The 23,205-nt window shown below is 43.2% G+C and overlaps 1 protein-coding gene across 1 annotated transcript in view; it reads left to right on the top strand.

Moving 5' to 3' along the window:
• LOC120515370 (immunoglobulin superfamily member 22-like) overlaps positions 1–23,205 on the top strand; it is a 185,009-nt gene that overhangs the window by 5,303 nt on the left and 156,501 nt on the right. Inside the window, 2 exon segments of the mRNA XM_039736264.1 lie at positions 6,522–6,686; positions 11,302–11,433. Of these exon segments, the coding sequence (XP_039592198.1) occupies positions 6,575–6,686; positions 11,302–11,433 (244 nt within the window). The 5' untranslated portion in view covers positions 6,522–6,574.

The following is a 23,205-nucleotide window of genomic DNA, read 5'->3' as shown; positions in this document are numbered from 1 at the left end:
CTGGACTAGAGGAGTTGGGGTGGACCACTACCTTGGACTGGAGGAGTTGGGGTGGACCACTGACTTGGACTGGGGGAGTTGGGGTGGACCTCTGCTGTGGACTGAAGAAGTTGGAGTAGACCACTGCCTTGAACAGGAGGTGTTGGGGTAGACCACTGCCTGGACTAGAGGAGTTGGAGTGGACCACTTCCTTGACTGGAGGAGTTGGGATAGACCACTGTCTGGACTAAAGCAGTTGTGGTGGACCACTGCCTGAGATGATGCGTAGCTCATTTTCCATATTTGAATGATTGTTTTAACACCGTTCCTTAAAAAAAAAGCCTCGGCTAAACTGCCAGCAGCTCCAGTGCTGTTGCTATGGATGGCGTGAGCGGTGGCCTCTCATACGGCACACATTGTCACAGTCTGAATTGAAGCAGAAAGCTAATGGTGGTCACATTATGTAAACTGTGTGTATTTGCTTAATTGACACAAGTCGTGATCATGTGCTCCATGCATTGTATTCTCTGTATGGGAGCCGTCTGTCATTGTGATTCAGAAAGAGACAGCAGCGTCATGGAAAGAAGATACAAGACGGGTTTAGTGTTAAAGCTTACATATGGAGAAGCAACATGGCAGCCCTGCTGTTAGTGCTGTCCTGTTCAAATCCTATGCCTAACGATTGCCTCTGTGGAGTGTGCATGTTGTCCCTGTGTCTGTATGGCATTCTCAGCTCCCCAGATATGGGCACGTCAGACTAACTGGGAATACTCAAATATCCCTTGGCAATGAGTATGTGTGTGTGTAAGACTGGCATCCCATTCGAGATTGGTTCCTGTCTTGTGGAACTTTGTTATGTGCCCATTTACTGTGCCCTCCCATCGTAGTGGCCAGCATATTAAGATCAGAGACAAAGGTGTTTGCTTCAATCCTTACTGCTGGATTGGAACGAATTGCTTCACCTGCGATGGCTCACAAAGTAGAAATACTGAAATTATTATATTATAGAGTGCCATGCAAGGATGTTCACAATGAAAGGTGCTTTCTAAAAATGAAAAGCCTGCCAGCTCAATCCCAGTCACTTCCTCACTACATGACCCTGACTAAATCTGCCACGCCATGGGTAGCATTGTGATACAATGGGTAATGCAACTGTTGTGATCCTACCCTCCAGAAACAGTAAAACAAGGTGTGTGGGCAGTTCTACATTTAACATTAAATTTCAGACCAGATATCTTTACAGGCTTCTCCCTAGTCAGCCTAGCCCCCAACTCATATGGTAGGCTTCTGGCCTACACAGGCTTCATGGAAAGTCTATAAATTTATAATGGAATGGTTGTGATCCTACCACCTAATATCAGTAAGAAAATGGGGTGCAGGCCTCAATTCAGACATTAAATTCCAAACCACCCATCTTTACAGGCGTTTCCCTAGTCAGCCTAGCCCCCAACTCATATGGTAGGCTTCTGGCCTGCACAGGCTTCAAGAAAAGTCTACAATTCAATAATGGAATTGTTGTGATCCTACCAGACAAAACAGTAAGAAAAGGGTTGCAGGCCTCAATTTAAGCATTAAATGCCAGACGTACCCTCAGGTTTCACCCTAAGCAGCCCAGACCCCAAATCATATGGTAGGCTTCTGGCCTGCACAGGCTTCAAAAAAAGTCTATAAGTTAAGTAAAACAACTGTTGTGATACTGTGGCCTGGTAAGCAGAGGAGAGTTCACATCCTGGAACGTCCCTGTGTGGAGTTTGTATGTTCTCTCCATGTTCATGTGGGTTACTCCAAGTGCTTTGCTTTCCTCTCACAGTCCAAAGACATGCTGGTTCAGTGGATTGGCGATGCTAAATTGGCCCTTATAAGTGTGTATGTGTGTGTGTGTTCACCCTGCAATGGACTGGCGCCCTGTCCATAGATTGTTCCTGCCTTTCTCCCAATAAGCTCCAGCTTCCCCATGACCGAGCTCAGTATAAAGCAGGATTAGCAAAAGGGAAAATGGCTAAATGATGCTGCCACACAAACACACCAGAAAGGCGCACAGACCTCAAAACCAACAATTAAATGATAGATCTGCCCTCTTTGTAGGCCTTGTCCTAGGCAGCCTAGCCCACCCCCCAACCCAAAATGGCACACATCTGGCCTGCACAGGCCCGAAAAAATGCCAGCTAAGGCTTTACTATACCATAAGGTTGAAAAAAATGTCTACAATAAGGAATACTGGAAAACCTCTAGTCTAAAAGAAAACAAAAGACTGAAAGGATTTTTGAAGAATTCGAAATGAAATAGGGCAGAAAAAAGGCAAAACAAAAACACTTGGAGCAAACCAGTCCTGAAATTAGTAAATCAATAACAATACCATAAAAGCAAAAGAAGAAGTCAACAGCCAGTAAATTCAACAATTAAATTCATTAATCAAAACACAGGAATCTGAAGAAAGCAATGCCAAAGTGGCAATTCCATCAGCAGCTTTTGTCTTTTTTGCGGATGGTGTGACCGCCAGGGGGCACATAGCTCCCCAAACACCCAGCACAACAGACACTGGGCACAAGTGCAGCAACTCACACATTTTAATTTCCGCTCTTCACTCATCCCCATTACTATAATATGCACAGTCAAATAAGCACACAGCACGTCTCCATTTCTCTCTCCTTCCGCCTCCACTCTTCCTGTCAAGATTCATCCTCTTCCTCCCGACTCAGCTCCTGGAGTAGTGGTAGTTGGCTCCCTTTATAGGTCACCTGAAAGTGCTTCCAGGTGTCCTGTGATCATCTTCCGTGTGTGCTGGCAGTCCTGCTAAGGAGGGCTCCGTCGTTACCCTTGCACCCTCTGACAGTGGCAACAAACCCTAGTGTTGAGCTTCCAACCCCGTGGCACTGTATCAATTAGAGGTTGCTGCCCTCTGTTGCCCTGAGGGAGGTATTGCCCCATGCAAGCTTCAGCCCCTGGTCCTTCTTTTAAGAAGTTGCCCCGGCCAGGTAACAGTCCCGTCTGCCCATCACAACAGGTAATCCAGTTCTCCAAATGTATCACCAGGTGGCCCTGCCTCCTTGGGCTCCACAGAAAGGAGACTGGCCAAATAACAAAGATCACTGCATATACTGCATTTTTATCAAATTGCAAAACAACAAAATAATAAATAATAAAATATTTCATAAACATAACACAGACAACGCAAAATTAAAAATGAATACATAATGTAAACAAGTAGTTTTAAGACTGAGGGTTTAAATCCCACTACTGACATTGTGTGACCGCGAGCACGTCACTTCACCTGCCTGTGCTCAATTGATTAAAAACAAAAGGAAAGTGACCAGTCAGACCTCTGTTGTTGGATAAAGGTGTCAGGCAAATAATAAATAATAAAACGTAAAGAATAAATAAACAAGGAACATCTCGAGCCAGGAAAAAGACCCTCCTGCAACACAACCTCCCAGTTGGAACGTCCTGAGCTCACATGCCACAGCCGTCCATTGTCCCTGTATTGTCTGCATGCTCTCCCTGTGTCTCTATGGGTTTCCTCCTCACATCTCCAGAAGCTGATTTGTAGGAGTTTAGCCAGGCTGCCAATGGCTCTCCACATTACACTGGAGGACGAGTAGGTATCTGGACGTGCACACTTTATCCAACATCAGTCATCCCCTCCACTTCTCTACCTGTGATTGCTGTCTTGAGTTTGTTTGGTCCTATCTAGTTGTGATATTTGACCAAATATCAGTTCCTCACCACATGAATGTGGACGCTATAGTAAGACTGTGGAATACCGGGGAACTCCAGCTGCCCCGACTCTGACACAGACAGGCGGAGACACAAATGTTGCACAGCACACTTTAGTTTTCCAAGTGGGAAACGCTTTCTGCCCGTTTCCCACTTGTACAGCACAAATACAGCACCAAATCACGGCCCTTTGCGTCCAGTCCTTCTCGCCTCTACTCCTCCTCACAGGCTTGATACTTCTTTCTCCCGACTCCGGACCTTGAGTAGTGGCGACTGGCCCCTTTTATGGGACATCCAGAAGGACTCCAGGCAGAAGTTCCTTAAAGTAGGGACGGTCTGTCCCTGCAGCTCACCCTGATGGCAACCATGGAACCCAACAGGTCGGTCTAAAAGGGACTGCAATTCCCAGCCTGCCCTGCAGGTATCCATGCAAGTGCTGTGGCACAAGAAGACTGTCACATGTAAATTATACATATGAGTGGACTCCCCTGACCATCCATTAAACTGACCTCCCTGCTGGATAAGGAACCTTGTTTCAATCTTGGTTGAAACAACATAATAGTGTCCAACATGGTCAACCTAAATCTCTCTTACTACCCTATCTGACCTTGGCACCTCTGGTACTACCTTCAGGTGGTCTGAGTCCTACTTCTTGGGCAGATCCTACCATGTGTCCTGGCCTGGGGTTTAGGTTGTCTTTCCTTCTGGTGATCTGCAGAAGAGGGAGAAAATACATATCTATCTATCTATCTATCTATCTATCTATCTATCTATCTATCTATCTATCTATCTATCTATCTATCTATCTATCTATCTATCTATCTATTGTAAGAGGAAACACAAAGATAGAAGAAGATTTGGGGTCCCACCTGGTATACTGTAGTGTTTCCATGTTGAGTAGTCTCAAAAGACCATGTCCAAAATGGGACTCACTGGTGAAGGCAAGTGGCTGGCTTTATAGGCCGTGGGAAGGAAGAGTAGGGTCCAATGGGGCTACAGGTGGAAGTTTGGTCAGCAGGAGGGCATGGTCTGGAGATGGAAGTGGAACCCAGATGGGGTTTAGGTGGTCTTTCACTCTGGTGATCTGCAGAGGAGCGAGAAAAGACATTAGAGCATTCCGTCAAGCCCTTACCTGGCGTTTCACTCTTAGTTAAGCCCAACGACCGCCTCCTATCCTCACGTGTGTGACACAGTGCTCTGCTGATGATTTGCTGCTGCACCTGTCATTCCCACCAGAGGATCTCTGTTATCATCTCGAATCCCTGCAGGTCTCCCTGGCATTGAAACCTGGATGAAGGAGCACCATCTCTGGATCAACCTGGCAGAGACGGGCCTATCTTGGTATCGATTCAACTTCCAATTTCTGTTCAGCTCGGTTTATTGTGATATCATCTACTCCTGTATTTGTCTCTGTACTTGTAATATTTCTATTGTATTATTGTATTGTATTAGGATTACTTGTGTCCTGTTCTGTGCATTGTGTTGTAAAAACGGGGTCTCTCTCTCTCTTTCTCTAAATTGCCTTTCCTGAGGTTTCTTCCATTTTTTCCCCACAAAGTTTTTTTATTGGTAGACATTTCTTGTCTTCTTAGAGAGTCAAGGCTGGGGGGCTGTCAAGAGGCAGGGCCTGTTAAAGCCCATTGCGGCACTCCTTGTGTGATTTTGGGCTCTACAAAAATAAATTGTATTGTATTGTATTGTATTGTAGGGTGCCCTGTGCTGGGCTGGCACCCTGCCTGGAGTTTGTTTCCTACCTTGCGCCCTGTGTTGGCTGGTATTGGCTCCAGCAGACCCCCATGACCCTGTAGTTAGGATGTGGCGGTTTGGATAATGGATGGATGGATGGATGTATTGCAGGGCGGCACGGTGGCACAGTGGATTCCTGGGTCCTCCCTGCGTGGAGTTTGCATGTTCTGCCCGTTTTTGTGTGGGTTTCCTCCCACAGTCCAAAGACATGCAGGTTAGGTGCACTGGCGATCCTAAACTGTCCCTAGTGTGTGCTTGGTGTGTGGGTGCGTGTGTGTGTGGGTGCGTGTGTGTGTGTGTGTGCCCTACGGTAGGCTGGTGCCCTGCCCGGGGCTTGTTTCCTGCCTTGTGCCCTGTGTTGGCTGGGATTGGCTCCAGCAGACCCCCATGACCCTGTAGTTAGGATATAGCATGTTGGATGATGGATGGATGTATTGTATTGTATGGTCTTGTGGCTCATACCCACCAGGTCAGTACCCAGCCTTGGGGTGGTGATCAGCGTACCATGTAGTTAGGGTCTCTTGGGAGATTCACTCTATACAAGACTCTCAAGATCACATTTCTAACAGAGTACGCAGCACAACTCCCGCTTCACGTTTTGGTTTTGTCACATCTCCACTGGCAGGACTAATGGCATGTGTCACCAAGCCACCTCAGATGATTCAAAATGCAGTGGCATAGCCAGTGCACATGGAGGGCACATGTAACTCCTCTTTTCAGGTCACTACATTGGCTCCCTAGCCGCACATATTAACTTCAAATCCTCGACGCTTGCCTACAGCGTAGTCCACACATACAGTATGGTGGCACATGGACGGTCCTTCTCGTCCACTCAAGTTCATACAGAAATGCATTATGGGAAACACACCGCCATAATTGTTCACAGTTCATCCCCATGTCAATGTCCTTAGGGGCACTCTGCCCACATGAGCCTTTCTATTTTTTTAGGTGGCACTCTGCTGGACTGGAACCTTCTCTGGGGCACTTTTCTGCCTCATGCCCAGTGCTGCTAGACCCTGGCATAGATTAACTGGGCCTGAGACTGTCTGACTGACTGACTCTTTCTTTCTGTTTCTTTGCAGTTTAAGAATCCACAGTCATTTTCAGTTGGACATTTGAGACCTAAAATTTTACAATGGCCACCAAAGTCCTCCGCTCGTCAGGGGGAATGCAAATGACCTCCTCTACCACCACCATCACCACCACCAAGCTAAAGAAAGTCTCGCATTCAAGCAAGGTGGTGGAAGGTAAGCAGCCATTTTCTTTCTTTTTCTTTAAACTTTCACTCTTTACTCTGTGTGGCCAGTTTTGGCCTGCTTTTGGATTTGGTACAGAACAACAACTTTCCAGTCTGGAAACCCCCAAGTGTATGGAAACACATGAAAATCATGAAAATGCACCCCTGGTATTGGGGTTTAGCTGTAGGTCCCTGAGCAGCTGTGTGCCGCCAGTCAAAGTGAGGGACAGAAAGAAGAATTAGAGTCGGTGACATCAGGAGCCTGGAGCTAGAAATGGATGGGGGGCTCACAGCTCCTTCAGTACGTCTTCACTGAGCCCAGAAATGTCGTCACTTCTTTTACAGTGATGTGCAAACTGTAATGGAATGTCACCCTTGACAGCAGGGCCATCTGTTGGTTTGATCCCATTATACCCTTGACAGCAGCGTCATCTTCTGGTTATGTCCCATTTTATTCTTGACCCCAGCATCATCTGTTATTTTTGTCCCATTTTACTGCCGGCAGCAGTGCTGTCTGTTGGTTTTGTCCCATTTCATTCTTAGCAGGAGTGCCATCTTCTGGTTGTGTCCAGTATTACCCTTTACAGCAGCACCATCTGCTGGTCGTGTCCCATTTAACCCGTGACAGCAGTGCTACCTGCTGGCTTTATTCTATGTTATCCTTGGCAGCAGTGTCATCTACTAGTTTTATCCCATTCGACCCTTGGCAGCAGCACCATCTGTGGGTCATATACAATTTCAACCCTTGACAGAAGTGTCATCTGCTGGTCTCGTCCCATTCGACCCTTGATATCTGAGCTATCTGCTGGTTTTGTTTCATTTAACCCTTAACAGCAGCGCCATCTGCTGGCTTTATTCTATTTTATCCTTGGTATCTACTAACTTTGTACCCTTTAACACTTGACAACAGTGCCAGTTCGTGGCTTTATTCTATTTTACCCTTGATAGCAACACGATCTGTGAGTTATGTACAAGTTTTACCCTTGACCCACAATCCATTTTACCCTTGGCGCAATACCATCTGCTGGTTTTGTCCCTTTCAAAACTTGACAGCAGTGCCATCTACTGGTCATAACCCATTTAACCTTGACAGTAGTGTTATCTACTGGTTATAAAAAATTGGTACACTTCATCCTATGGTTTTGTCCTATTTAACCTTGACAGCAGTGGCATCTGCTGGTTTTATTCCTTTTAATCCTTGATGGCAGTGCCATCTGCAGGTTAAATCCTATTTTTAACATGGATGGTAGTGCCATCTATTGGTTAGATACAATTGTTATGCTTCACAGAAGCTTTATCCTCTGGTTTTGTCCCATTTAACCTTGACAATAGTGCCATCTGCCGGTTATATACAATTTTTACACTTTACAGCCGCACCATTTGTGGTTTATATGCAATTTTTACATTTGACAGAAGAGTCATCTGCTGATCTTGCCCCATTTAACCCTTGACAGCTGTGCCATCTACTGGTCATAAGCAATTTTTACCCTGGACAGGATCTTCATCCTATGGTTTTGTCCCATTTAACTTTGAAAGCTGTGCCACCTCTCTTTTTTTTACCTTGACAAGAGCACCATCAGTTGATTTTGTTCCATGTTAGCATTGGCAGTGGTGCCAAGAGCTGATTTTATTCCACTAAAATCTTCACAACAGTGCCATCTGCTGGTTTTGTCCCATTTAACCCTTGACAGAAGCTTAATTCTGTGGTTTTGTCCCATTTATTCTTCACAGCGGTGCCATCTCCTTGGTTTTTTTTTAACCTTGACAAGAGCACCATCAGTTGATTTTGTTCCATGTTAGCATTGGCAGTGGTGCCAGGAGCTGATTTTATTCCACTAAAATCTTCACAACAGTGCCATCTGCTGGTTTTGTCCCATTTAACCCTTGACAGAAGCTTCATTCTGTGGTTTTGTCCCATTTAACCTTGACAGTAGTGCCATCTGCTGGTTTTGTCCCATTTATTCTTCACAGCGGTGCCATCTCCTTGTTTTTTTTTTTAACCTTGAAAAGAGCACCATCAGTTGATTTTGTTCCATGTTAGCATTGGCAGTGGTGCCAAGAGCTGATTTTATTCCACTAAAATCTTCACAACAGTGCCATCTGCTGGTTTTGTCCCATTTAACCCTTGACAGAAGCTTCATTCTGTGGTTTTGTCCCATTTAATTTTGACAGTAGTGCCATCTGCTGGTTTTGTCCCATTTATTCTTCACAGCGGTGCCATCTCCTTGTTTTTTTTTACCTTGACAAGAGCACCATCAGTTGATTTTGTTCCATGTTAGCATTGGCAGTGGTGCCAGGAGCTGATTTTATTCCACTAAAATCTTCACAACAGTGCCATCTGCTGGTTTTGTCCCATTTAACCCTTGACAGAAGCTTCATTCTGTGGTTTTGTCCCATTTAATTTTGACAGTAGTGCCATCTGCTGGTTTTGTCCCATTTATTCTTCACAGCGGTGCCATCTCCTTGTTTTTTTTTACCTTGACAAGAGCACCATCAGTTGATTTTGTTCCATGTTAGCATTGGCAGTGGTGCCAGGAGCTGATTTTATTCCACTAAAATCTTCACAACAGTGCCATCTGCTGGTTTTGTCCCATTTAACCCTTGACAGAAGCTTCATTCTGTGGTTTTGTCCCATTTAACCTTGACAGTAGTGCCATCTGCTTTTTTTGTCCCATTTATTCTTCACAGCGGTGCCATCTTCTTGGTTTTTTTTAACCTTGACAAGAGCACCATCAGTTGATTTTGTTCCATGTTAGCATTGGCAGTGGTGCCAGGAGCTGATTTTATTCCACTAAAATCTTCACAGCAGCGCCATCTGCTGGTTTGTCCCATTTTACCCTTGACGGCAGTGTCATCTGCTGGTTTTATTACTTCACTGAGTACAGGCTCAGAGAGACAAACAAAGTTATAATGTACTTTTTACAAAATTCATATTATACACATAGAAAATTACAGATTAGGCTAAACACAATATAAAAGAGAGCAAGCTGATTAACATAAGTGGGTCCTATCAATAGACATCTGTTAATATTATTGTTGGTTTTCTGAACTGGGAAAAAAAAAACAAAACATTGGTGTCCATTTTCCCTTTGACAGCAGCGCCATCTGCTGGCTTTTCTCCATTAGCTCACTAATATCACCACATAACTTTTGCAGCAGTGCCATCTGCTGGCTTAATCTGTCATGACACTGCTTTTTATTGATTAAACCCAATTGTATTTCATATCTGACATGAAAAATATACATCTAAACACATTTATATGTTAATTGGTTTTGGCATTCACATTCCACAAAGAGAAATTTGGGTTTTACTAAATATAAAGCTTTAAAATGTGTTTTTTTACACTCAAATATAAGCCACATTGAGAAGCTCGTCACCATACACCAAATACAAATAAACTTTCTATTCTCTGTCTTCCTCCAGTCCATCCAGGCAGGTTTTCTTCTTCCTCTTCACCCGACTGGATGTAGGACTTCCGATGCTGGGATGTTGCACTTCAGGGTCAGGCAGAAACCCCACAAAATAGAAATTGCTAACCCCTGCAGCATCCCACCAGGGTTGCCCCTTGGGACTACAGCTCCCATCATGCTTTACAGATGTGTGTATAGGTACCCTGGCCCAGGAGGGTTGCCATGCAGCTTATAATCCTGACAGGCTGTCCTATTAGTTTTTATGCTTCACAAGTTAGGATTTGAAGAGGTTGGTCTCGTGGACAGGTGAGACCCCCCCCACCTTCATTCCATCATCTCAGGGGGCTACCAAATCCAGATCATATTATGTGATATCATCAACTGTTAAATTCTGCTCCGTACTTCTACAATTTTTATTTGTATACTGTATTGAGGATTTGTTCTGTTCTGAGTATTGTACTGCATTGTATTGGCCTCCTTTTCTCTTTGACACCCACTGCACGCCCAAACTACCTGGGAAGGGGTCTCTCTTTGGACTGCCTTTCCTGAGGTTTCTTCCACTTTTTCCCTAAAAGGGTTTTTTTTTGGGAGTTTTTCCTTGTCTTGTTAGAGAGTCAAGGCTGGGGGGCTGTCAAGAGGCAGGGCCTGTTAAAGCCCATTGCGGCACTGCTTGTGTGATTTTGGGCTTTACAAAAATAAATTGTATTGTAATTGGTGCTTTGATCAGTTGGTGGTGGTGCAGTTGCAGAAGAACCAGAAAAGACAGCAGAAAATAGCAGGGATTAGTAAAGATTGCAGACCCCTGAAGAATATGATAATTCTATACCCATAAAGTCTATTAGGTGTAAAACTAAAACGTAGCTATGGAAAAAGCCAAACTAAAATGCCCTGCCATTCTACCCGACCACTCACTACCGCCACCTTCTGGCTAGGTAAGGAACTAGAAGCCATCCTGGGAGTGATGCCAGCCCATGCCTGCCGTCCATCACCCCCCGATCTATTGAGAGTAGTACATGACACAAATGTATGTGCTATTTGGTGTGTTACATAACTATTTTTGATTTTTACAAAAAATTGGAACAGTTCCTGAAAAAAAGAAGGAACGTTTGTAAACCAGCTGTGGGAAGATGTGCAGCTTTCTGTAGTTGGTTTAAAAGGAACAGTTTGAATGAAAACTTCCTAAAATGTTACTGTGTACGCTTATATCTCCACAGAGAAAACCGAGCAGCGCAAATCATCCATGACGATGGAGTCCTTCCACCTGGTCACCAAGTCATTTGAGATCCCACCTGGAGAATGCGTCCCCATCTTTGACGAGAAGCCCAAGGCCATCACTGTACCTGAAGGTGAGTCTGCATTTCAGAAGTCAAGGTGCCCACAAGCATAGCGACTTTGGCACTTGCATAGACAAGGAACGCAATGCCATATATAAACTCTGATGAAGAGCACAGCATGAAGAAGCCTGGCAGCCCTGAGGGTAACTTTAACAAGTCATGAGTGAGCAACTCAAAAACAAGAAATGAAAACATCTGATTGATAGTCAGAGGTTAGGATTGAGTTTTTATTCAATTTGTTTTTGAGTTATTTGGTCATATGAATACAGGAAAGGCGCTATATAAATACAATGAATTTATTATTACATACGCAGTGCCGCCCTTAGCCAAACTGGGGCCCTAAGTGAAATCTCCTTGGAATCTCCAGGTAAACCACACAACAAAAACATGTAATCCAATTAGCTGTCCATCAAAGCTCATGAATCGTGGTGGTCCTTTAACCCCCCAAAAACACACATACACATTGATCATCTGACCACGGGCCCCATGCACAATGCGAGATCTGCATATAGGAAGGGGCAACTTGGTCTGTACGTTTGTGGATTTTATTTAACCAGCCACAGGGAGCTTATGTGGATTGCAGTGCCCCAGGGCAGTGATGGGGGCACCGTGCTGTAAAAATGGTGCCATCCTTCAGATGAAACTTAAAACCGAAGTCCTGACTCTAAATGGTCATAAAAGATCCCTGGCATCCTTCATAAGGAGTAGGGGGTATCCCGATGTCCAGCTAAAGTGTCCACCATTCTGACCCCCCTAATTATCCCCTGCCTCTAATTGGCTAACTGATTCTCTCCACTTCACCACCTAACACTTCATGTGTGGAGAGAGTACTGGCGCAAAGATGGCTGCCGTCACCTCATCCAGGTGGAGGCTACACTTTAGTGCTGGTCCCCACTCACTACATAAAGCACTTGAGTAGCGAGAAAGGTGCTACTTAAATCTAAAGATTATTATTATTGTTATCATTTTTTATGGAGAATTACATTTTTGATAATTATTTTTGTTGTTCCCATTATTTTAATTACGTTAATGGTGTTTACACAATGACTTCTAGTCCAGTGAGTCTCAAAGCGCTTTGGACCGAATTTTTTTTTTTTTTGGCAAAATCAAAGTTATGGGGTACCAACAATGGCCAACAACCACTCAGCACTTTAAATTATGTGTTACACTTGTCACATTTTTTTTTTCTAGTGGCTAGTCATGTCATAAAATTTTGTGAAAAACCAATTAAAAAAAAAAAGCGTTGGCCCACAGACTCCAATCGTGAGTTACTAGACCTAAACTGGGCGGTTTATTGGAAAGCACCTCCTTAAGTTTAAGTGGCCGCTGTTAGTTAGACCTTTGGAAGGTGTGTGACAATGCATGTCCTCTGCAGGCTCCTTCTTTACATTTGGGAGCCTCTTGAACCCAACACCGTCAATAATTAGGACCGAATGAGCTGACTGATGGGGACAAGTCACCCATGGAGAAGGGAATGGTGTAAAAAGTGTTACATGCTTTTATTAAAAGAGTCAAAACAGAACCAAAAACATCTTGAAGATGAGATAAGACTTTTTGGAAGAATTTTTCAAGTCCCGCGAGACGAGACTTTGGCCATGAGATTTTTTTCAAGTCTCACCCTCCTCTCAATCATATTCAACCTCACACACAGTCCTCTCACCTCTCATTCATCTGAATGCTTTTGTCAGACACAGTTCCTGTGCTCTCAGCTCTCATAAATTTTTACGTTTTCCTCACTTTAAGTTTCCAATTAAAGATAGATAGATAGATAGATAGATAGATAGATAGATAGATAGATAGATGTGAAAGGCACTATATAATAGATAGATAGATAGATAGATAGATAGATAGATAGATAGATAGATAGATAGATAGATAGATAGATAGATAGATAGATATGGAAGGCACTATATAATACATAGATAGATAGATAGATAGATAGATAGATACATAGATAGATAGATAGATAGATAGATAGATAGATAGATAGATAGATAGATATGGAAGGCACTATATAATAGATAGATAGAGAGATAGATAGATAGATAGATAGATAGATAGATAGATAGATAGATAGATAGATAGATAGATGTGAAAGGCACTATATAATAGATAGATAAATAGATAGATAGATAGATATGGAACGCACTATATAATAGATAGATAGAGAGATAGATAGATATGGAAGGCACTATATAATAGATAGATAGATAGATAGATAGATAGATAGATAGATAGATAGATAGATAGATAGATAGATAGATATGGAAGGCACTATATAATAGATAGATAGATAGATAGATAGATAGATAGATAGATAGATAGATAGATAGATAGATAGATAGATATGGAAGGCACTATATAATAGATAGATAGATAGATAGATAGATAGATAGATAGATAGATAGATAGATAGATAGATAGATAGATAGATATTTTATTAATCCCAAGGGGAAATTCACATAAAGAAGACATATTATGTCCAAATCCTATTGAAGAATTTCATCCTGAAAGGATATCAACAGTAAAAATGAGTACACGGGCTATCCTAACCCCGAAAAACGATGAAGTCAAATGAATTAATGCCAAAAATGTCAATCGGTTATACAGCAAATTGATTAAATGTGTATCAATAGACTACACTGAAACAGTTGGTGGTGATGGTGCGGAAGATGAAAACATCAACTTACAATATCCCGTAGAATATCTACAACTGTTAACACCATCTGGTCTTCCGCCGGCCGGATTACTGTAGAAAGAAGGAAGTATCCAAGAAAGGTAATGTTGTACATCTTCCACAGATAACATTAGACAACAAGGGAGATCTTGATATGTCATTCATATTAAAACGTTTACAGTTTCCTGTTATAATAGCTTTGTGAAAACAATTAACAAATCACAGAGACAAACATTCAAAAAAGTTGTTTTATTTAATAGAGAAAAAGAAATGATATTCACTCACGGGCAGTTATACATTTCGTTGTCATGATGAAAGTCCAAACACAGAATCAAAATTCAATGCGATATTGATGACAATTTAATCCAAAAAAAATGTTTTTACTGTAAAAGTGTAAGTTTACAATGTATTTGCGTGTTATTTTCAAAGCCAAACAGAACAAAATCATATTATCAATGAATAACTCTAATGCAACATGAAACATAATTTATTTATTTATCTATCAAGCACCTTTAAACAACTTTCATTGACCAAAGTGCTGTACAACTAAAAGACAAAAAGGTTAGCAGGTACTTACACAGCGTATATATACTCAATATACATTGCACACTACTATACTAAACCAATCAATAAAATCAAAACAAAATAATAATAATAATAATAATAATAATAATAAATAAAGCCAACTTCATAAAATCAAGAAGAATTAAATGCACATGAAAACAGATGTGTCTTAAGCAGGGTTTTAAAATGATTAAGATTCTGGACCGCTCTCAACTGCAAGGGGAGGCTGTTCCACAAACTGGGGGCTATTACTGGAAATGCTCTGCCTCCTCTGGTTTTAAGCTTTATTCTGGGGATATGGAGTAACTGAAGATCAGAGGATCGCAAGGTTCTGACAGAAGAATACGGAACAAGAAGCTCCGACAAGTAAACAGATGCCAAGTTATTTAAGCTTTTAAAAACAAGCAGTAATATTTTAAACTGGATCCTGAAATGTACGGGAAGCCAATGAAGAGAGGCCAGTATAGGTGTTATATGGTCACGCTTTTTCTTCCCTGTCAGAAGGCGGGCTGCTGCATTTTGAACGGCTTGCAGCCTCTGAATTTGTGCCTGACTGAGACCTATGTATAATGAGTTACAGTAGTTAAGGCGTGATGTAACGAAAGCATGTATTACTGTCTCAAACTGTTCATGGGGAATGTAGTACTTGACTTTACAAGTAGTCTAAGTTGAAAAAAAGCTGGACCTTACAACTGCATGTAGTGCAGGCCCGGGTGTTGGTGAGCAAAGGAGCAGGGGGCAAAGCCCCCTAGTAATCCATAAAAACAAGTCGATAGTGGGGGATAAAAACACAATAAATAAATCCATTAAAAGAAGAGGTTAAAAATGCAGTCACTGGCTCCTTCAGATCCCAGCCCACCTCCTTCTTCGTCTCCCCGGCTCACCCATCACTCGCGCAGCTGGCGGAGGCTCAGCAGCCACAATCTTCATCCCCTGGCCCCCATCTTAGCTGCCTCCACACAGCATAATCAGATCGTCCGAGGTTGGATCTCCTCCCGTCATCCTTCATGCATCCATAGTCATACCTCAGATCCGTGTGGAGGTCATCAGCCACACTTGCCCTACTCCATGCCGTTGTTCAGTGAGATGAACCATCCCCTAGAGCGCCACAGCCTACGCTCATTCACGGGGCCCCTGTCCATGCTGCTTTTCCCTTCTAGTTTGCCGGATTGTCCTCACCGAGACTGCACTTCATACTCTTCTTAACCTCCTTCCATAATTTTTCTCCATATTTTTCTCCCCTCTCACACTCACGCTTCTCCTTTGATATGTGGGGACGTGGCACAGGTGTGGCAATTAGCAGCTCCCAGGATCAATTACGAACACGGACGATTCCTCACCTGTGCACTTAAGTGCGTAAATGCCCGTGCTGCATCACGCTCAGGAACCGCTCCAGCAACACTACCACGCCCTCTCTTTAAGCCGCAAGTGTGGCGATTATTTATTTCAAAAGGTGTAGAAAGACAAGGACAATATATAAAGGTTTGGGGGAATCCACCGCGTGTATTATAACTTTCGCTGCAATGAAAAAATACCAATCGTTAGTGTAGAGTAGCCTCATAGGACTGAGTCCAACACAAGACTGCCGAAGGGAACAAGTGCTGTTTCTTTATAGTGCTAGTGGGGAAAGAAAAGGCGGATCATCTAATGAGGAGGAAATGACATCATCAGGGGTGTGCTCTGTAGCCAGAAGGAAGTGGGTTAGGTTTTAATTTATCCTTCAAGGCCTTTAATGACCTCTCGGCACGGCCATCAGCTGTGTGTCTGTTTGCGGAGAGAGTGTCGACCTCGTCGAGAGGTTTACTTATCTCGGCAATGACATTCATGTCTCTGGTGACTCTTCCTGTGAAGTCAGTAGACCGATTGGGAGAGCATGGGGGGTCAAAAAGGGGTGTGTGGCGCTCCTGATATCTATGCAAAAGGACGAAGGTCCAAGATTTTAGAGTCCTGGTGCTTCCTGTCTTACTATATGGTTGTGAGACATGGACGCTATCCAGTGACCTGAGATGAACACTGGACTCCTTTGGTACTGTGTCTCTCTGGGAAAATCCTTAGGTACCGTTGGTTTGACTTTGTGTTGCTCATGGAGTCCCGAATGAGGCACATGACCTGCATTGTGAGGGAGCGTCAGTTACGGCACTACGGCCATGTGGTGAGTTTCCCCGAGGGTGATCCAGATCATAAGATCCTCATTGTTGGGGACCCGAGTGGCTGAACCAGGCCAAGGGGTTGCCCATGTAACACCTGGCTGCGGCAGATAGAGGGTCATTTCCGGAAGGTAGGACTGGACCGCGTGTCTGCCTGGGGGGTTGCCAACCGGGACCCCAAGCTGTTTTGACGTGTAGTGGGTGCGACAACGCACTGTACCAGTGCCTGCTCTCCAACTTGACTTGACTTGGAAGGAGAGAAGGAATTAGTGTACACGATTAGCCCCGCATTTCAGTGGTTCAGAATTAACCAGACTTTCCCATGCGCACGTGTGCGACAAAGGCAATGAGCCACGGACCTCACGTTACCGCAAGGTGCTGGAATAGCCAAGGCAAGATGAAGTCAAACTCGTACAGCTCCTCAGTCTCTTAGTAGGTTGCAATATGATTCTCAAACTGCTACACTACAGTACGAGCTACTGAGCCGCTGGTTACTTTTTGTGGTTTTATCTGTAGCTCTCCATCAATCGCCTGCTGACTTCTTTCTGGTTAGGGTGACAAACGCCGTTAACTATCAGGTTCTCAGCCCTGCTCACATAGAAAGGAAAGTCTGCATTACCAGACTAAAATTCAGATCTTGCTGGGCTTACATCCCAGAATATCCATAAGAATGTCTTGAAGAAAGTGTTAGAAAATTTGCATATCAGAAGCAGCATCCACTTGGAATGAAGGGACTGCTGAAATAAAAGATGCAAGAAAGTCAGACAGGGTACTCCATTGTTCTTTGTTTCAGGTGGTCTTACCAACTAGAAAGTTCTTCTGACTAGGTCAGAATAAAAGCACCATCTGGCATATGCTAATTGACCATCAGAGGTCCATACCCAACACCCTGAGAACCACTGGTTGAGTTGTCACATGGTTTTTATTTGTCACGTTGATGATTTAATGTTAGGTCAAGTAAAAAATGGTGGCATCAACATTTAGGGTTATTCCTTGGAGGATACAAAGATTCCTTGTGTTTTTTAGGTACCTTAATGTTAAAAGCATGCGGAGAGGTTCATTTTTGTTTTTCTTAGACTTTGTTTTCAAGACTCTTCTTCTTGGTTTCCTCTTGAACTTAGCATTTGGTGTTATTTTGTTAATTCCGTTACAAGCAGGGCCTATCTAACTTTGTTTTGTCTCTCGTGTCTTTATCATCTCTTAGTTTGTTCATTATCCTCAATACTTTGTGAGTACCTGTGTGGGCTGAGAACATTTAATACTGTGCGACTAAACAGAAACGTTGGAACGAAAGTCAGAGTCAAGAAAACATTGCAAAGGTTTTCTAAAGATAACTAAGGAAATTTTGACATAGGCAAGTAGTAGCAAGTAAAACCTGTTTCGCAGCTTTTAGCAGCCACATCATCAACAATACTACTAGTGTCAAGTATGGCTCGGATGCTTTTCTCCACCGACATCAACATGAACGCCTCAAGATGTTCTCGTGTCATTGTGCTTCTCAGGCGGCTTTTGATTCTCTTCAATGCAGAGAATGATCTTTCACACTGCACTTGCGACACAGGCAGCATTAGCAGTAGCTTGTAGGCAAACCCAATGCTCTTGTAAGCATCAGTTAAGAGACTGAACCGGGGTAGCACCTTGTAGCAGCAGAAAAGACAGTCTTTACAAGACTTGCAAGTTGACACAGTTGTCCCATCTCATGAATTGAAATACTAGATATGAGATAAAATCTGCTTCTTTCAGCTGCTCCCATTAGGGGCTTCCTGTCCTCGTCATCTTGTTCTGTTACCCCCACCACCTGCATATCCTCCCTCACCACATCCATGAACCTTCTCTTAGGCCTTCCTCTTTTCCTCTTGCCTGGCAGCTCCATCTTTATCATCCTTCTCCCAATATACTCATCATCTCTTCTCTGCACATGTCCAAACCAACACAATCTCGCCTCTCTGACTTTGTCTCCCAACCATCCAACTTGAGCTGACCCTCTAATGTCCTCATTTCTAATCCTGTCCATCCTCGTCACATCCAATGCAAATCTTAACATCTTTAACTCTGCCACCTCCAGCTCTGTCTCCTGCTTTCTGATCAGTGCCACCGTCTCCAGCCCATATAACATAGCTGGTCTCACTACCGTCCTGTAGACCTTCCCTTTCACTCTTGCTGAAATATGAGATAAAATAAATTGCAATAATGTATATGCTAACCAAAATGTAGCGGTATCGAAACAGAAATCAGCAAAGGCAGTTTTGAGCAAATTTTTCACTGCAACGTTGTGTACTGACAACTAAAACAACTCGATGACGTAATGCGGTATATTATATATATATATAGGACTATATATATCGCAGTACCGGACAGATAATGTTTAGTATTTTAGAAAATTAATTTTAATGTCAAACAGTAACCAGTGCATAAAATATATTTCATGAAACGGCCAGCCCATGACCAGACCAGAGTCCACGGCCCATTGGGCATTGCCCAAATGCCCTAATGGCCAGTCCGCCCCTGCCAGTAGTCAATGTGCATGCTGAATGGTCGATAAGCTACTCTTTTGGGTTCATATATTTATATGTCTGACTCTGAAGGCCTCACCAGCCAGAACCTCACTTCACGTCACTGCTTTGGGGGATTACATGAGGACAAATTGCCAGTGTGAGTACACCCTGAATACTACTATTAGTTACTCTAATTTTATGTTGCTGTGCTCCAATTAGGATTTCATCATCGTCTTGCTCTACTTCTTCCTCTTGTCCTTCATCTTTTCCCACTTCTATGTGGGGTTGATGTTTTATAGGTTTTTTGTATGATTTTTATTTCTCCCTATTTCTCCATCTAAGATATGAATATGTAACACTATTCTCTATAGTCGATTTAATGCATATTCCATTTATTGTATACTAGCAAAATACCCGCGCTTCGCAGCGGCAAAGTACTGCATAAAAATTTTATTAAGAAGAAAATTGAACCTTTTTAAACTGAGGGAAAATATACCAATAATTATTTGTTAAGGATCTCTTTGTATACCACATTGAGAGTTCGGCCCTCCGGTTGTAATATGACCAAGCTGTGCGCTGAGCTTACTCTTGAGCATGAAACGTACAGTTGGCCATGTGAACAGTAATCTTGTTTCAAATCTCACAGCTTGGATTGCTGCTGTCAGAATCGGTTTGAGTTTCATAGTTTATTTCAATTACGACAGTCTTTGCAGGACTTGTATTGAAGACTTGTATTGATGAGACATTCGGCATCTGTCAAACGTTGTAAGTATACAACCGGTTTCATCAATAAATTCACATCCGCCTCACACGGTGACCGAGCGTACGTATATATGTACGTAAGTTGGATTCAGTTAGCGTTGGGAACCCGCATATCAAATTTCTTGAAGATGGGCCCATAAGTAACAAAGACCGTTGAAAAGTTCAATATGGTGGCCAACAGTGGCAACATACCACCGAAATAAGTACGTACATCGGTTTTGGTTAGCGCAGGGAAGCCACCTACCAAATTTCGTGAAGATGGGGTCAGCCTTCTACCTACACGGGAAGTTGGAGAATTAGTGACGTTGGAAAGTTCAATATGGTGGCCGAAAGTGGCGTCATACCATCAAAATAAGTATGTACATCAGTTTCAGTTAGCGCAGGGAAGCCGCCTACCAAATTTCGTGAAGCGGGTGCCATAAATAAGAAAGTTCAATATGGTGGACGTTGTCGACTGTTATCGACCATTATGACCATTACGTGTAGAATTTCGAAATGAAACCTGCTTAACTTTTGTAAGTAAGCTGTAAGGAATGAGCCTGCCAAATTTCAGCCTTCTACCTACACAGGAAGTTGGAGAATTAGTGACGTTGGAAAGTTCAATATGGCGGCTGACAGTGGCGTCATACCACCGAAATAAGTACGTACATCAGTTTTGGTTAGCGCAGGGAAGCCACCTACCAAATTTCGTGAAGATGGTGCCATAAATAAGAAAGTTCAATATGGTGGACGTTGTCGACTGTTATCGACCATTATGACTATTACGTGTAGAATTTCAAAATGAAACCTGCTTAACTTTTGTAAGTAAGCTGTAAGGAATGAGCCTGCCAAATTTCAGCCTTCTACCTACACGGGAAGTTGGAGAATTAGTGATGAGTCAGTCAGTGAGTGAGTGAGTGAGGGCTTTGCCTTTTATTAGTATAGATTCCTTAGTAGCAGAATAAGTTTTCAGTATTCAGGCAACAATAACGGGACCCCTGATTAACACAAGGCATTTTGTACACTAATTGAAATCCTTTAATGTTAGGTATAATAAAATCATTGGCTACACATTGCATTACCGGTATGACTGACTGTACTGCCCTGCCAGGTAGGTAAACCACAGCAAACCACTGCTAATAGCGGATGATCACCAGATTTGCATAAAGGGGCTGTCCCTTTTTATGCTCTCCAAACACAAGGGGCGGGGGCCTGCTCTCCAACTTGGGGCGGGGTTAGGTGTCCTCTTTGGGCATCGACTCAAAACTGCTATTGAAAACGTGGAAACAGTTAGTGATAGCACCCTCTGTTGTCCTGGAGGGGAATCGCTTACCTCAGCAGAGCCACAGAGGTGATCCCCAGGAGCCCATGTGTGACACACGATAGCTAGATGCTCTATTTGAAGGTCTCTGGTGCAAGGTGGCATGGCTTTTGCAGAGTGTGTATCTATGTATGAAGCTTTTCATCATCTTCTTCTTCATCATCTTTTCCCACTTGTATGTTTGGTTGATGTTTTATAGGTTTTTGTGTGATTTTTATTGTCAGTTGCCTTTCCTGACACCATGTCTCCCTATTTCTCCATCTAAGATATGAATATGTAACACTATTCTCCATAGTCGATTTAATGCATATTCCATGTATTGTATATTCCTTAGTAGCAGAATAAGTTTTCAGTATTCAGGCAACAATAACAGGACCCCTGATTAACACAAGGCATTTTGTACACTAATTGAAATCCTTTAATGTTAGGTATAATAAAATCATTGGCTACACATTGCATAACCGGTATGACTGACTGTACTGCCCTGCCAGGTAGGGACACCACAGCACACCACTTCTAATGGCTGATGATCACCAGATTTGCATAAAGGGGCTGTCCCTTTTTATGCTCTCCAAACACAAGGGGCGGGGCCTACTCTCCACCTTGGGGCAGGGTTAGGCGTCCTCTTTGGGCATCGACTCAGAACTGCCATTGAAAATGAGGAATCAGTTAGTGATAGCACCCTCTGTTGTCCTGGAGGGGAACTGCTTACCTCAGCAGAGCCACATGGGTGATCCCCAGGTGCCCATGTGTGACACACGATAGCTAGATGCTCTATTTGATGGTCTCTAGTGCCAGGTGGCATGGCTTTTTCAGACTGAGTATCTAAGTATGAAGCTTTCCGTCATCTTCTTCTTCATCATCTTTTCCCACTTCTGTGAGGGGTTGATGTTTTATAGGTTTTTGTGTGATTTTTATTGTCAGATGCCTTTCCTGACACCATGTCTCCCCATTTCTCCATCTAAGATAAGCGTATCTAACGCTATTCTCCCTAGCTGATTTAATGCATATTCTGTTTATTGTATATTCCATAGTAGCAGAATAAAATTTCAGTATTCAGCCAACAATAATGGGACCCCCTGATTACCACAAGACATTTTTTTACACTAAATGAAATCCTGTAGTTTTACACGTAATAAAATTGACTACAAATTGCATTACCGGTATGGCCGACTTTACTGCCCTGCCAGGTAAGGACACCTCAGCACAGCACACCACTGCTAATGGCTGATGAACACCAGATTTGCACATGGAACCGATGCAAACAATTGTGTCTGCCCGAGGAAACGTTTGAAGAAGTTATCCCCACACATCCATGCTGTGTTTATTTAAGAGCATGGATCATCTATCCATCCATCCTTTCAGTTTCCTATCCCGCTTAACCAGGGTTGGGCTGTGGGGCAGCTGGAGCCTAACCCAGAAAACTTTGACAGGGCGCCCCATACACACAGTAGGCATCAGAACTTTGTAGGGTGGTCCCACTAAGTGATAGACCGGCCACACAGTTTAAGAATCACTTTGAACATTTCTCTGGCTTCAACACCCTCTCCCTATTGTTATGTCAGTAGTATTTGTGTCCAGGGTCTTGATATGACCTGTATAGGTGAGAGCAAAGACCCCCATTCTCTTTCTTTTTTATCTCTAATGTCATTCCTTACCGGGTCTTGTTCTCTGACCTAACCATCCTGGTGGTGCCTCTGTCTGCAGGCACCTCCCCGATTAACAGAGCCAGTCTTAAGGCATCTAAAGTTCTTATGTAGACCCCATTGCTACTTTAATGGTGTCTCCTAAGCAGCCCTAGCAAACTGTGAAAATTGCAACTGAGACAATATTCTCAGA

This window comes from Polypterus senegalus, chromosome 1 (genome assembly GCF_016835505.1).
Source record: "Polypterus senegalus isolate Bchr_013 chromosome 1, ASM1683550v1, whole genome shotgun sequence".
Lineage (NCBI taxonomy): Eukaryota > Metazoa > Chordata > Cladistia > Polypteriformes > Polypteridae > Polypterus > Polypterus senegalus.
This window is presented reverse-complemented; position numbering and strand designations above follow the sequence as displayed.